The sequence below is a fragment of the Notechis scutatus genome, chromosome Z, assembly GCF_049901735.1.
Source record: "Notechis scutatus isolate UNSWTSFEM ecotype Mainland chromosome Z, rNotScu1.2, whole genome shotgun sequence".
Classification (NCBI taxonomy): Eukaryota; Metazoa; Chordata; class Lepidosauria; order Squamata; family Elapidae; genus Notechis; species Notechis scutatus.
Window position 1 is genome coordinate 134604787 of NC_142025.1, and position 16404 is coordinate 134621190.

The following is a 16404-nucleotide window of genomic DNA, read 5'->3' on the forward strand; positions in this document are numbered from 1 at the left end:
AAGCTATAGCTGAACCTTACAACATCATGAACTAGCTAGCTAGCTATCATCATCATATCTATCTATTTATCTATAGTATCTATCATATAACTCAAATACTTTGGCCACCTAATGAAAAGGAAGAACTCACTGAGGAAGAGCCTAATGCTGGGAACAATTGAGGGCAATAGAAGAATGGGATGGCAGAGAATGAGGTGGCTGGATGGAGTCACTGAAGCAGTTGACGTGAGCTTAAGTAGACTCTGGAGGATGGTAGAGGACAGGAAGGCCTGGAGGAACATTGTCCATGGGGTCACGATGGGTCGGACATGACTTTGCGATTAACAACTATTTGTCTGTCTGTCTGTCTGTCTGTCTGTCTGTCTGTCTGTCTGTCTGTCCATCCATCCATCCATCGATCCATCCATCCATCATTTGTCTATGTATCTAATATGCCTCCTATCTCACTATCCAAAAGGACTCTTAAAATACAAGAAAAACTAAGCCATTAAAATATTAACATAAGGATTAAAAAAAAATCAGAGAAGATGTGACCCCCTCCCGTAGATATCCATATCCCGTAGACATCCTTCCTGGCAGGACCCTAGAGCGCATCCATTGCAAAGCCTTGCAAAATCATGTCAGAAAGCCATGGCTGAGCTTTTTCTCTGTGAAAAAATAGTGGAAAAGACTTTCTCCAGCAACGTTCCCACTGGGCTCTCCTCTGCCAATGACCCAGGCCTACCTTCGGGAGCGAAATTGTGGGCTTGAGGAGGTTTCCCCCTTGGAGAGAGAACTCGGCCTCAGAGGTAGATGAAGTGACAGCAGGCTGTTGATCCACCAGGACTGGGGGCAGGTCCAGCTGTAGAGGAAAGATAAAACGCTGGCTCTTACATATACATTACTGAGTACTGAGTTTTGTACATTGATCTTGTTCCTTAAACTATGGTTTGGCGAATAAACCAGAGTAGTGGGTTCATTTAAGAACCTAACAGACCCCACGTTTTAACCCATTACCCTGGGGTTCCTAAATTCACTAATTGCTACTATTTCATGCCATGGATATGTGACAGTTTAAGCTGGTAAGCATCACGGATGTTCCAAGAAAATGGCTGCCATGGGGTGGATACATATTCACAGAATGGCTGTGCCTATGGGTATCATGATGTCTAGTACTCATTTTGATTTTGTAAAACATTTGTACATAGAATCCCCAAAAAACTTCCTGGAAACCAAGTTGATTTTCATCACCAATACTTTCTTCTGCAGCCTGCCAACTTTTTATAACTTGGTTTAAAATTAAAATATGTTAAATATGAACGTTGCAGGTAGTGATTGACTTGTAATATTCTATTACAACTGTTATAGAGCCTGGAAATATGGCCTTAAGCCATACTTGCCATTAAACAAACCATCATGTGGCTGACCCCAATTTTATGACTTTTTTGCAGTTATTTGCAGCTATCTTTAGGTAATTAAGATGGAGCAGCTTTGATGGAACAGTTGCAGCCAGTGTTTCGACCTCTCTCTCCCTCCCCGCTCCCCCCCACACTCACTCTTCTCTCTCTCGTCTGAAATGGGTGTTTTTTACTATAGTTTTTCCATGAAATAGGCATTCTCGGAAAAACTATAGTAAATCGTGGTCACATGACCTCAGGATGCTGCCAATGGCCATAATTGCGGGCCATTGGCAGCATCTTGATGCTTGAAGGGAGGAGCTCAGCTGTTGAAACCGAATCCGGGTTGTAAGTACCCTTTTTGGCAGTCCTTTGTAAATTCCATGGTCGCTAGGCAACTGGTTGTAAGTTAAGGACCACCTACATAAATGAGGGCAGGGAATAGCAAGTAGGCATTTGCCACATTGGGGACTTCGGCTCCGAATTCAACAATATTTCAGAGTGTCCTGCAGAGGGCAGCAGTTTACCAGACAGACACACACGCACACACACACACACACACACACACACACACACACACACACGCACTCAAATGTAGATAAATATGGGCACACATGCATATGCGCACGTGCGCGCGCACACACACTAATGTATTCTTCAGTGCTACAGGCCTCTTTTCTGGCTTTTTAATAAAACTGATTTCCATGATTTAAGTTGAACTTGAGGAGGGGAAATTGACCTACTTGAGAGGATCTCTCCTCCCCATACTTCCTTCCTGTCTTGTCTGATTGGACAGAGTTGGTCTGCTCTGGGTTCTACCGTTAATTTGATTGTTGATTGTACCCTATGACTATCATTAAGTGTTGTACGTTATGATTCTTGATTCTTAAACGAATGTACCTTTTCTTTATGTATACTGAGGGTATTTACACCAAGACAAATTCCTTGTGTGTCCAATCACACTTGGCCAATAAAAGTATTCTATATCATTTGATGGGATCCTGGAAATGGGTCTTCTCCATGGCAGGACCTGCCCTCTGGGATAGACATCCATCTGGCCCTTCCCTGACCCTGTTTGGAAGGCCTTAATAAACTGGCTTTGCCTCCAGGTTTAGACTCTTATTTCGTTCTACACAACAGTGTGAATCCACAAGCCCCCACAGCCTTTTTTCCCCTAGCTATTCTGTTGTTGTTTTTCTTGTTTTCAATACTGGATGATGCCCAGAATCTTCATTTATGAATTTGAGCCAAGAAAATAAAGCAAAATTTCTTCTGCTTTAACAAAACCATAAAGGCCTTTCTGTCAACTGAGCCTGTCCACTGCACTTTTAATGCCCATTAAAGTCACAGCCCCAAGATTAAAAAAATATTAAAAAATAGAGAAATGTTGAGGAATTAATATTTTGGTAGTTGGATGTAAGCCATGAACTTTAGGAGTCAATTTTTTTCATGTGTGGAAAACAGTAGCATAACCAACTGACACTAGACATTTTAATATTTTACACTACTTTCTTTTACTCATGTAGTACAGGTAATTCTCAACTTGCAACCATTCACTTAGCAACCTTTTGAAGTCACAATGTCACTGAAAAATATGTGTAAAGACTGGTCTCGCATTTATCACTGTGGTAGCATCCTCAAAGTCATATGATCAAAATTTGGATGCTTGGCAACCAGTAGGTATTGCGAGTTGTTGTAGCATCACAGGGTCATGTGATCACTATTTGTGACCTTCCTTGCCTGCTTCCGACATGCAAAATCAATGGGGGAACCTGGATTCACTTAATGACTGCTACATTCAGTTAACACCTTTGGTGTAATTCGCTTAACAACCATGGCAAAAAACCCCGCCAGTCTTCAAACTGGATGCAACTCATTTAACAATTGCATTGCATAGCAACAGAAATTGTGGTCCAATTGTGGTCGTAAGTTATGGACTGCTTGCATTCAATAAAACTTCACGAGAACATTTTCAGCAGGATGTTAGATTATTTTATTTCCAACCTTCAGACTGTCAGTGTCTTTGTTTATAGGCATTAAAAGCAACAGCAGCACAGCGAGTAAAAGATGTCAGGCTAGTTTGGGCAGAATGCAAGATTTACTACTTTTTTTTTTTTAATGCTGAAAAAAAAACATAGGGTAAACAAGTGGGATTATTCCAATTCAAAGGATGCAGAGTTTGAAGTGGCACTGGGAAACCTCTAGAAAAATTTATTAGAAATAGAATGTCACAGCCTGAATAGAAACCCCTACGTACTGCGGTAGAGGCCCACCTGCGCTGGTCCATCTGGATTTCAATCATTTGTATTAATGTCAGAGGCCACTAAGGCTATCGCTCAGTTTGCTTTCTCCCCATATCACATTGCATTTATCTTCTTCCCCATAATTTGAACCCTGGCTGGCTGTTTAATAAAGATGAAGGTCAGAAAAGCCCATCCATGAATCACACTTGCTAAAGTGAGCTGTACTAGTTACGCTATCACTATTTTGGTTCATTGAAAAAAAAAAAAAAAAGAAGGGGGAAGGGAAGGAAGAGAGGAATCTAGGAGAGATGGAGTTCTAATCCGGCCTTAGACAGGAAAGCCAGCTGGATGATTTTGAGCCAGTCACCAGGAGACTGTGAGTTCTAGTCTCAAGAGGTGGTATTCAGCAGGTTCTAACCAGTTCTGGAGAACCGGTAGCAGAAATTTTGAGTAGTTCGGAGAACTGGCAAATGCCACCTCTGATAGGCCCCGCCCCCCATCTATTCTCTGCCTCCCGAGTCCCAGCTGATCGGCTGGGTCTTCTTTTGTTGCCCTGCACAGGAGAACAGAGCTGGAAAGCAGGTTAGTGGGGTGGGAATGGGGATTTTGCAGTATCCTTCCCCTGCCACGCTCACCAAGCCACGCCCACAGAACCGGTAGTAAAAAAAGCTTGAATCCCACCACTGCTAGTCTCTGCTTAGACCTGAAAGCCAGCTGGGTGACTTCGGCCCTGTTCCGCTCTCTCAGCCCCAGTTGACCTCACTATTGTGGGGAAATTAGGAGGAGGAAAGTGTATTAGGTCTGTTTGACTTGAATTATTTATAAAAATAACAAAGGGGGACATTAAATAAATTTAAAAATAAATAACATATTTGGGGGGGATATGGAGCAACAATTCTCACTAGAGGCAGAAATAAAGACCATTCTCTGTGCTTTCTAAAAAGAACAAGTCACATATGTGACAAATCATGTGTGTCAGGATATTCTAGGAACCAGTCAGAGCAAAGTGTCCAGTGTTCATCAATCTTAGAGCCTTTAAGATGTGTAAACTTCAATTCCCAGAATTCCCTAGCCAGCACGTTGATAATTATTCCTATGGTTCAAATTCAATGATAATTGCTGGAAAAACTTTTCTGTCGACCTCCTCTGTTCGCTGAACACAGAATTGCTATTCTATAGCAGTTCCTGTTCTGTGAAAATCTTTCTATTTGTACCTGGCACTTCTCTATTGATATTCTGCAAAGCTATTAAAATGCTGTAATTTAATTGATTCTGAATATGATTATGGGATTTTTACAGTGACCAGTCTGAAGTATTATTTTTGCTAGTAGTTGTTGCTGCCTGTGGTTTTTATTATTAAATTTTGGTTATCTAATTGGAAACAGATGTAATCCTATTAGCACAAACCTTTTGGAGCACCAGGCAATATATATGCGTATGTATGTATGTATGAGTGTGAGTGTTGATCTGCTTGTGTTATATTTTATTACACCACATCTTTTATAGAGATATTAGAAATAGGTATAGTGTGCCCCTTTTAATGGATATCCCAGGATAAGCTAGTTATTTTTATCTTTAAGTACTGCTGGTTGATTAGTTCAACTCTATGTCCTTGGCTTTGGCCAAATTCTGTTATGTCAAGATCCAAAATAAATTCTGTTCCAACAGCATCAATTCTTGTTCCTGGACAAGAATTTTAAGCTTGGGGTTTATAGTGAAAGACACAATATAGATTCTAAATTCTATTAGCTTCAGACAGCGTTGAAGATAGAAGTTGGGGTCCCATAAAGGCATCATCCTGGCTTGTAGTTGCATTCACAACCTCAGCAACTTTAAACCTTGTGGACTTCAACTCCCAGAATTCCCCAGCTGGCCACAGGATTCTGGGATTTGAAGTCCACATGTCTTAAAGTTGCCAAAGTTGAAAAACACTACTTTTAGTCAGTTCCTCCAAATAGCAAGGAGCTTCTCACTGTATCGTGGAGATTTTCCACTTTCATCAAACAGTACTTCAACAACCCCCACAAAGACACATACAGGGATATATGTCTATATATATGTTGCTTACATATATGTCTATATATATATATGTCTATATATATGTTGCTTACTTGAAAAACTGCTTCTGATGTGGAAGGATTTCCTTGGCCACCTCCTGGAGACAATGCGAAACATGGGGAAGAGGAGGAAGAGGAACTACTAAGATCGTCTTCAAAGTTGAAGGACTCAGGGGTTCTACAATGGGCTGCATCTGAAGATGATGTTGAGGGAAAAAAGAGGTAGAAAGTCAGGGTGGGTTATTTGGAATTCACAGCAGAGTGAAAGGATAATGCTATCCTGTTCCTTTTTTATCTACAAAATTATTTTATATTGAACGTGACGACCGATTCATCTATCTCATAAATGTCTGATCAATTTCTGTTCTTGGAGATCTCACAGTCATCAAAACTCATTGTGCGCTGGGACTTCCGGTTAATCCCTCCTCGCTGACAGACAGGGAACCGCGACTGTCCACGGCTTCGGTCCGTGCTCTTTCGTCAGAGAGCCCCAATCATTGTGGTTAAGGGCTGAAGCTGCCTCGGAGGGGCGGTAGAGTAAGGGGAAGCCACCAGCCAGGTTGAGGGGAGCCACATCTTCCCCCTCTGGGTTTGGCATTTCCCCCCCCAAAGACGACCAAACGGTGGTCCAAAATGGCCACCCTGAAGAGGACAACTCAGCTGGACTAAGATTTGTGCAGGAATGGAGAAGGAGGTGTGACAACATAAGAACCATGACAATTTGGCGCAACAACTAAATAAAAGGTACCCCGGGATTGATGCTTTAAGAATGTTTCAGAAAGAAAAGAAAGCAGCGGAATTAAAAAGGGAAGGGGGAAAAAAAAGAGGGAAAATAACTTTGACAGCTGAATGGGGCTTCGAACCGGGAGAGGAAGAAGCCAGAACAAGAAACTTAAATAAATTGAATTAAAATACATTGGCAACAAACAGGCATAAACTAAAGCTGGATTTAAGAGTATTAAAAAGAAGGGGAAAATATACAAATTGGAGACGTGATTGTTTTGGAATATTGAGGCTCAGAAAGCCCCTAACAATAAAACAGGGGGAGGAAAAAAAGGGTGAGGACTTTGTATAATGGAGAGTGTCATCTTGTGGACAAAAAATTAAACTGGAAAATATAAAGAAAAAAAAATCTGTTTCTCTAATGAACTTGATTCCATACAATGAAAAGGAAATATTGAAACAACAAAATAAGTACCCCAGAAAGTAAAAGCTGAACTAGAATAAAAGAAGAAGTAAGAAAAGACGAACTGTTGGACTAATTTGGTGACTTTGGTATAAACCCAGTGTTGGAATAGTTGTGAATGCCAGAAAGCCTGAAGAAGAAAAAAGAAAAAGAGAAGCTGCCTTGTGGATGTTATAATTATAAGATACAAGAGTGTGCACCAATGATATCTCTGTGGGAATTAAAAATGATGCTTTAAAATATGAAAGAACTACTAGATGCAAGAGGTGAATCATTTTGCTCAGTGTTAAAAGCCATGGAAATGGCGATTGAAGAACATGAAGAAGAAACTTCATAGAAGGGGGAGTCAGAACAAGAAGAAGCCATTTTAAATAGACAATCAATGCAAAGAATACAACAAAGAGGAGGAAAAAGAAGGGGGGTTAAAAATAGGAGATTCCAAAAAGTAACTAAAAAGAAAAATGCCTGTAAAAGTAGGAAAGACAGAAAGAAACAGCAGAAAAATAAAAGGGGGAAGGAGATATAAAGAGGGAGAGGGATATAAATCAGAGGGAGAAAAGGATTGGGAAAATAAAAGGGAAGAGAGGTAATGAGGAACAGAAACAGGAAATAAATAAATATGGGAATTGTAAAATAATGGAAAAAATTGTTTACTTAGAATACATAGGGATAATGGTTAATGAATTAAGAAAGGTGATTCCGTATTGATATGAGGGGTAATAAGAATGTATTTGTAATTACAAGTTATTTAGATAATAGGGGAATATAGATCATTGAGAGGGGGAAGGGCACTGATTTTATTTTTAAATAGATGAATGTATGTTCTTCTTTTTAATGTTACAAGAAAGGTTAATGTTTATTATATATATACTGAAATAATTGAAATGAATTGCAAGGATGTTTTAAAATGAGATTAATATCAGTGACCAGGACTAGCTAAATTGATTAATTGCTTTTCTTTCTGCAATTTTTCTTTTGGTATTATAAATAAAACTCTGTGGAAGTAAAAGGAGAAAATATATTGCGGAATCTGACTGAAAAGTACAATGTTATGTAGTTCTTTTCTAGGGATTTAGTATTATAACTAATTAAAATAAATGTATATTGGGAATTAAGATGAGGGAATTAAGGTATATTCAAACCACTGAGGTGACACCCCCAAATTAGTAAAAGGGGAGGGGAAATCCATGTTTTATTTTGTGTGCAAAAGCTTGTATAAATTTAGAATTTATGGAAAGAATATGCGATAGAATTGCAAACCTGACAGGTAAAAGAATTAAAAGTTAACAAGTATGAAGATATGGGAATTATTAGTGACTTAAATGAGAAAAGAGTATTATGGAAAAAGTCATGCTTAAAAGAAACGTTAATGTTTAAGAAATATTTGAAATAAATTGAAATGAACTGAGAAGATATTTAGAATGAAAGTAATATTAGTGAACAGGATTAATGTTTGTTCCTTTTCTTATGTAAAAGTTGAAGAATTAAGTTAAAAATAGATAAGATAAGAAGTAGAATGTAGAAAATGAATATATAATTATTGTCATATTTGCATGTAAAAGTGGTGATCCGGAATTATGTTGTACAACGAAAAGAGCTTTGGAAACACTGAATAAAACTTGTTTTTTAAAAAAACACATTCTGGGCAAGAAGTCCTTGACTTACAATCACAATTGGGACCTGAATTTCTATTGCTATACAACGCAATTGTTAAGTGAATTGTGCCCAATTTTATGATTTTTTTTTTGCCATGGTCGTTAAGTTGTAAAGTGAATCATGCACAAATCATGCATAACTTGTAAACTGAATCATGCACAAATCCAGCATAAGTCACTTATGACTTATGACTGTAACTTGATGCTTGTATCCTTATGATTCGTATTGATTGTTTCCTAGTGTGATTTGGCTGCTTATTTAGTAATCTATGACTATCATTAAGTGTTGTATCTTATGATTCTTAATGAATATATTTTTTTCTTTTTATGTACACTGAGAGTGTATGCATCAAGACAAATTCCTTGTGTGTCCAATCACACTTGGCCAATAAAGAATTTATTCTATTCTATTCTATTCTATTCTATTCTATTCTATTCTATTCTATTCTATTCTATTCTATTCTATTCTATTCTATTATTTTTAATTGTTGAAAGCCAGCTGGGAAAGTCACAAATGACCCTTGGATGCTACAACTCTTGCAAATACATGCTAGTTGCCAACCACCCAAATTTTGATCACATGATCCTAGGGATGCTATGAGTTGTAAGTGCAAGGATTAGTCATAAATCCCTTTTTTCAGTGTTGTTCAGTGGAGGTATTCAGCTGGTTCGCACCACATTGGGCAAACTGGTAGCAAGAATTTGGCGTACGTCACTGAACCGGTAGTAACTTCTAGCTGGCCACGCCCCCGATCCAGTCGCCCTCCTGCCTGATGCTCGCTTACCCGCCCGCCTGACCTAAGGTATTTCTTTTTTTTCCCCCTCCCGACAATCAGCTGTGCATAGATCAGCTGTGCCGGATTCCCCTTGCTGAGGCCCAGGAAGGCAAAAAATGGAGGGAGGAGCTCAGCCCCACCTGCATTTTTTTGCCTCCCAGAGCCCCCAGAGGAGCCTTAGGGGAGCAAAAACGCCCCACCCAGAGGCTCCTCTGAGGCTAGGAAGCTCCCAAAAATGGGTGGCAGTGGCAAAAAAAGCACCACACCCACCCAGTCACATGGCTACGCCCAACAAGCCACGCCCACAGAACTGGTAGTAAAAAAATTTGAATCCCACCACTGGTGTTGTTCAAACGGCTGCTAAATTTATGGTGGGTACATTTGAAGCTTTCTTCAATCACAAGACTACAGTTCCAGTAATCTCACATCATTACACCCACTCTTTTCACTATTTTAAATATGCTTTCCCCCAGTACAATTGGGAGTAGTTCCAAAAGAATGAAGCTTGCATGCAGTTGTGTTCTCTCCCCCCTTTGAAGCACTATTGATGATATTACCTGCCACAACATCCTGGATACCAGGATCCAAGGGGAGAATATTTTTCTTCACCAACTCAAGTGGCCCAGGACGATGCAAGATCTTCTCGCTCAAGTCTTCGGCTAAGCGAGCCTTCTTTTCCTGAAACTCGGAACGGTCCCCTCGAGACACTGAAATGGAGGACCAGAGGGAATTCAGTGTTCATGGAAAGCAGATGAAATAAGATGAAACTCAAGGTAAACCGATACAAACTCGATGGCAGAAAATACGACTTCAGTAACAGAGTGGTCAACGCCTGGAACGCCCTATCCGACATCATTGGTACAGCCTCAACCCCTCACAGCTTCAACCTCAAACTGTCTACCGTGGACCTCACCCCATTCTTAAGAAGTCCTTAAAGGGGCCGTGCATAAGTGCACCAGCGTGCCTACCGTCCCTGTCTTACTGTCCCCATTTATCTGTATTTACTGCCTTTGTTCATGTTTATGTTCATATTGATACTTGTTATCTTGTACATGACTGACAAAATAATAAAAATAAATAAATAAAAAATAAAATAAAAGATCAGAACAACTTGGCTAGATTAGAGGTAAATTTTACTTCATGTAGAAGCCTGAATCCAAAACAAAACGATCACTAATAATTACAATGAGTATTACCATCTTCTGGGGATTATCCCGAGTCCTTGACTTACAAACATTCGATTAGTGACCAAAATCACAACGAAAGTGAAAAAAGTGACTCACTTTTACAACCTCCCCTGCATTCCCAGTCAAAATTTCTTCTAACAACTGGTTCTCTGAACTGCTTAGAATGTTAATAACCGGTTCTAGCAAATAGGTGCGAACTGGTAGAATCCCACCCCTGATCTGCTGTACTCAGAACTGTACAAAGATCAAGATCACTCAAAAATATCAACCTTGGATTAAGCTCTAATGCATAGAATACAATTGATTCAATTTGTTTATGAGAGTTGTGGCATCCCAGGGTTGTGTGTGATTGTCATTTGCAACCTTTCCAATTGGTTTCTGACAAGTGAAATCAATGGGGGAAACTACATTTGCTTAATAACCACATGATTTACTTAGCAACTGCAGCGATTCACTTAACAACTGTGGCAAAAAGGGTAATAAAATGCACAAGTCACTTGGCTCAACTGTAGTCATAAGTTGAGGGCTATCTGTAGCTAGAAACACTGATGGGCTTGGATAGCTGGGTGGATGTTCTATCCTGCCTCTCATTTAAGAATGTGCACAGAGTAGTTTCTTCTCCAATTTTTCCTCTGAGCAATAACCAGGAGGCCTGAAAAAAGACTGGCTTAAAATGAATATTTGTGGCCTAAATCTGAATTTTAGTTTAAATTAGGAACTTAAGGGGGGAAAAACTTAACCAGTTTTTCAGAAAAGTGGATTACTTTCCCCCTAAGCTACTTCCAGACATCTAAGCCAGTTCAAATTAGAAAGTGAAAGGGTTTTACTATACACCTGTCATCCACCTTTTAAGGCAGAGCATTTTTTCCTCTTGGGGGAAGAAGGATTCCTGATATCACAATACATCACTGAGCCTGGAGAATGGGAACTCTGTTCCTTTGCACCATTAGGGAGTCAGGAGTGGAAAACATGAATATCTAAAGTGCCTTCTCGTCATCTTAACCTCATTCTCTGAAGGAGTAGTAACTGCAGTCGTTGGAGGAGAGTATAGAGAATTCAGGTGGAAGAAGAGGGTTTTTTCCCCCGATAAAAGTTAAGAGCAAAACTCATTCTTTTCTAAATCTCTCCCTGTTATTTATTTATAATGGTGCATGTATTTATTTGATCAGGGCTGTGCTGAGAATTGTTCTTGCTACATAAGCGTTTCCCAGAGCTCAGATATCCAGCAGTGCAGCAAGTGGAAACTGGAAAGATGGAGCGTTATAAAAAAATCCTTTCTTGGAAACAAAGGAGACTGGGACAATATGACCCTGCCCTCCAAAGGGTTGCAAAAAAGAAATAAAATAGGAAAGCACTTTTATGAAAGTAGGTTGCCCACCTTCTGAGTTTTATAAATGTTGCCAACATTTCAAAATTTGATATAAGAGTGCCATAATTTTTATCCCATACTTGGTAACGAAAGATAAATGTTTTGTTTAGAACTATAGGGAAATTTGAAAGGTCAAAAACATGATTCCCTCCTGGAAATAGATTTTTTTTTTTAAAGGAAAAGGAGGATCTGGAAGGATTCTGAAGATAAGTATGTGAAAAATGGGCTCCCCAAAAAATTCTGAATTTTGTATCAGGGTTTTAAGGTAATTTTTCTGAGTTTACACAATATGTCCTTACTCTGTATTGACAAAACATTGGTAACTTGCTCACATAATATATTATGCAGGGGTGGGATTCTACCTGGTCACACCGGTTCTATAGAACTGGCTGTTACGATTCTGCGCAGTTCAGAGAACTGGCAAATTGTACCATTGGCTGGCCCCTCTCCTCCCCTTCCCTCCCAGTCACTCCTTACCTGGCATGTGTGCCGTCCAACTTGCCTGCATTGTGCCTTCACCTAATTTTTGGTAAGTTGCCATTTTTCTTTTCTTTTTTTCCCGACCATCAGCTGTTCTGACTATCAGCTATGCTGGGAGATTTAGATTAGCTAGAAAGCAGGAAATTGTTGGATTTCTTCCTTTCTAGCTAATCTAAAAGCAGAGCTAAACCTTCCTAGCTTCTATTTTTCAGTTCAGACTCAGGTAGCAGATTGCAGAAAGGTAGATCTCTGAGTAAATCTGTGATTCTGTGAGCAACTCAATCTGCCTGCCTGCTTTGCCTGATTTTGGGTAAAAGTTGCTTTTTTAAAATAAAAAATTCAATATTTACATACATGGTGTGTTGTGAGTTAATTCTGTGAGTTTGCTTGCTAGCAAATTTTATGAGTTTGGTTGCAAGCAAATTTTATGTGACAGATTCTGGCAGCAGATTGCAGAAAGGTAGATCTCTGAGTGAATCTGTGAATCTGGGAGCAACTCCATCCGCCTACCTGCTTTGCCTGATTTTGGGTAAAAGTTGCTCTTTTTTTAATAACAAATTCAATATTTACATAAATATTTACAATATTTACATACAAACCACACCCATCCAGTCACATGACCACCAAGCCACGTCCATTCAGCAAGCCACACCCATCCAGGCACATGACCATGAAACCACACCCACGTTAGGTCACGCCCTCAGAACTGGTTGTTAAGAAATTTGAATCCCACCCCTGATATTACGCCTAAAATACCCCCAGGATCATGGCTTAATATACTGGCCTAAGTCATACAACATGTTAAGATAACGGTTGTGTTCCCACAACACACCATTCCATAAACTACTCAACCCATGTTGAGCTTTGCCTAGTGTGTTATACAAAACCAACCTCTTGATTTTCACATTATGATGTGGGATTGGCAGAGATGTTTCAACCTGGACAGAAGCGGTGTTTTTCTTACCTTCAGCCAGCTGTCCCTTAGCAGAGCTGGTCTTGTGAGGCCGGGGTGAAACCTTGAGCTTGGCAGTCTCATTGGCCTGAGAGAAGCAAAGGAAAAACATCATAACACAGCCAATATGCCCAGACAATTTATACGTTACTAAAACTCTCTTTTCTGTAAACTTTAATCGAGTAAAACAGTGCATTTTAGGGCAACAATTTTTGAACCAAGATACTTAAATGGGCTAACTTACAGAATTCATCCAAAATCCAGAATCTATGATTCCCATAGAATTAAAATTTGCCAAATTTTATAAAACATTTCATGACATAATATAAATATTGTAAAACCCTGTGGTCAACTCCAGGTGTTTGACTGTGCTACATTTATTTATTTATTGAGTTTATATTGCTGCCTATTTGCAACATTGGCTGCTTTCAAGGCAGATACATGTCTGAATATTTCCCTGATTTTTAAAGAACATTTCCAGAACATTAGAAGCTTTGCCTTTGAAGGTGTTAAGGAATCGGGTAAGGAAATATCTCTGAAACGATGACCCAGCAGCTCACAGGGTTGTCTAGTCATCACTAGAACAGCTTCTTCAATCTCTCTGTAAAACTCTTTCCGCTAATGTATCTCAATCAATCATGGAGTTTTGAACTGAAACAACTGTTTAGCCTGAAGAGTTCATTGTGCCTGTGGCTGACACTCTACAATATACTCCCAATCTTGTAAACTTCCAAATCTATAGATATCAATTCCCAGAATAGTTAATAGTTATACTAACTGAAGAATTGTGGGAATAGATGTCTAAGCATTTGGATATTGCCAAGGCTTAGAAACACCGTACTAGGACAATCAAGAGAAGAGAATGAAAAAGTCAAACATAAGATCTCCTCAACAGAGCACTAACCATTGTTTAGACATGTGTGGCCCATTTCAGTAAGCCACGTTATGAATAAAACAGGCATGCCAGGCATATTGGTTCATCAGACAACTTAAGGGGGTCTCTTAATTTACTCCTACAGCTATCCATTTTAGAAATGGAACTGATGGGATACTGTGTGGGATTTTAATTTTGGATAACACCACTGCATGTGTTTGGAAGAAGGAGATTTAGATTACCCTTGGTGTTCAGTTCTAATATCATAGATAGTAGAAACACAGCCGGAAACTGAATGAGATAGGTTTTGGATATAGGAGAGTATGTATGTTTCCAACCCATAAATATCATACACCACTTCCCTCTGTCCTATACTTTGGAAATATACTGTTGATCACAATAGCAATTTAGTGATACTACAGGACAATCATCTTCCCTTGGAAGGCTTCAAGCTTGTTTCATGTTAAGTGGGAATTGTGGGTGCTTTTTCACTGTATTTGGAAAGCAGTCTATTGGAAAAGGCAGAAATAAGCATGGGCCAATCAGCATATATCAGTTTCTGTCTGCCTGTCCTATCTGGTTCACTGCAATGGGGTGGTGGAAAAGGGGACAGAGCTTGAGAAACTTATGTACATTTTGAGGCAAGCCAGCAGCTACGGATGATGGATGATGCACAACATGGATCTCTACTTAGCTGCCATTCTCATTGGCCAGTAGCCCAACTTTTAAAAGTGGACTGTCCAAATAGCATGCTAGGAGAACCCCTGTGATTGTTTCATGCTGCTAAAATTCTCAAATCCCATTTATACTCACCCTGGCCTGCCCTTGTGTCCCACTAGGCTGTGAGAAAGTTGGGAGGGATTTGCTGAGCCCTGGAGGGGTAAAAAGGAAAAAAAATATCTGATGAGCCCTAGAGGAAGCATTCTGCCATCCATCACTATACTTCCCCCTAGTTTAGGAGCATATATAAGGTAGCCCAATCCTTCTAGAAAATGGAGACACCTGGACACAATCCTTAGCTGAGTCTTTTGACATGTTTTCCGTCAATTCACTTTTGTATTCTCAACTATGAAATTATTTGAACTGGCTTTGTTATTTAGGCTTGGTATTTTATTAAGCTTGATTACACAATCTGCTATCTGCCACATAAATGATTATTGTTTTGGTGATTCTCTTTTAAAATGTCATTTGTAAAAAAAAAAAAATCTTCCTTATTATGCATGGCAAAAAAGAGACCCTTCCATCCATTTAGCATTCGTGCTGTTAGCCATTTTGGATCAAGCTGTTGTTATGGCTATTGGTAGGATAGATACACTTTGCTGCTTCCATTGTAGAAATCAAAGCTTGAATTGTAACTTTTCAAAGCTTGCACTGACTGAATATTCTCCTGATTGCGTTAACTGAAGTCCTCTCTTGGGTGTCCCGGGAAATCAAGGAATTCAAGCAGTGGTACTACTGATTGCCCAATGTAATTTGTGATGGTTGTAAAACCGATTGATCATGTGATCAACTTGATTTTATAACCTTTTTTTATGGCAGTTGCTAAGCAAATGCCATGATCATTAAGCAAACCAATGGTTCACTATGGGGGCAGTTTTGCCAAAAACTGGAAGCAACTGCAGTTTTCAGCAAAACCATCGTAAAACATGATCACACAATTGTTGAAGGTTGCAAATGATTGTAAATGCAGCCCGGTGCCCAAGTGCCTGAACTTCAGTCACTTGATCCAGGACGTTGGGCCTGGCTGTTGTAACTTTGAATAATGGTGATAAGTAGCACCCAGGTAGGCCAGTCATAACTTTGAATAGTCACTAAGGGACCAGTCGTAAATCAAGGAGTCCATACAGTGTACAGAAATTCAAAGGGTATATCTTTCCCTTCACGGCAGAAAAGTATTCTTCATTAATATTCCGATGTTGATGCCAACTTTCTTCCCAGGCATTTACTCCTCTCCTTCCATATCTTGTTTGCCATCTGATTCTCTTGGCTTTTTACGAGACTCACCTGGAATTAAGTGTTGTTCGGAGAGCTGCTCTTGGGACCTCCGATGCTGCATTCGCATTTGGAGCACTGCAGAGAGGCCACAAGGAACGCATCATGAGGATGAGGATGGCACATGGAAACATAAAGTGAAATGCACGTTCTACAATCAAACTCGCTAAAAACTCATCCCGCAAAACCCCACAGCAACAGGGCAACAAGCCCCTACAGCAACAGATTAGTGATGATGATGCAATGTGTCAATGAGA

The 16404-nt window shown here is 39.6% G+C and overlaps 1 protein-coding gene across 4 annotated transcripts in view; it reads right to left on the reverse strand.

Moving 5' to 3' along the window:
* Positions 1-16404, reverse strand: part of MAMSTR (MEF2 activating motif and SAP domain containing transcriptional regulator) — a 49944-nt gene that overhangs the window by 19662 nt on the left and 13878 nt on the right. For all 4 annotated transcript variants that reach the window (XM_026682377.2, XM_087948174.1, XM_087948172.1 and 1 more), the window contains exons 3-8: positions 16160-16225; positions 14969-15027; positions 13294-13369; positions 9851-10000; positions 5731-5870; positions 725-841 (exon numbers count right to left, since the gene is read on the reverse strand). In XM_026682377.2, coding sequence (XP_026538162.1) covers positions 725-841; positions 5731-5870; positions 9851-10000; positions 13294-13369; positions 14969-15027; positions 16160-16225 — 608 coding nt within the window. The remainder of the gene's footprint in view (positions 1-724; positions 842-5730; positions 5871-9850; positions 10001-13293; positions 13370-14968; positions 15028-16159; positions 16226-16404) is intronic.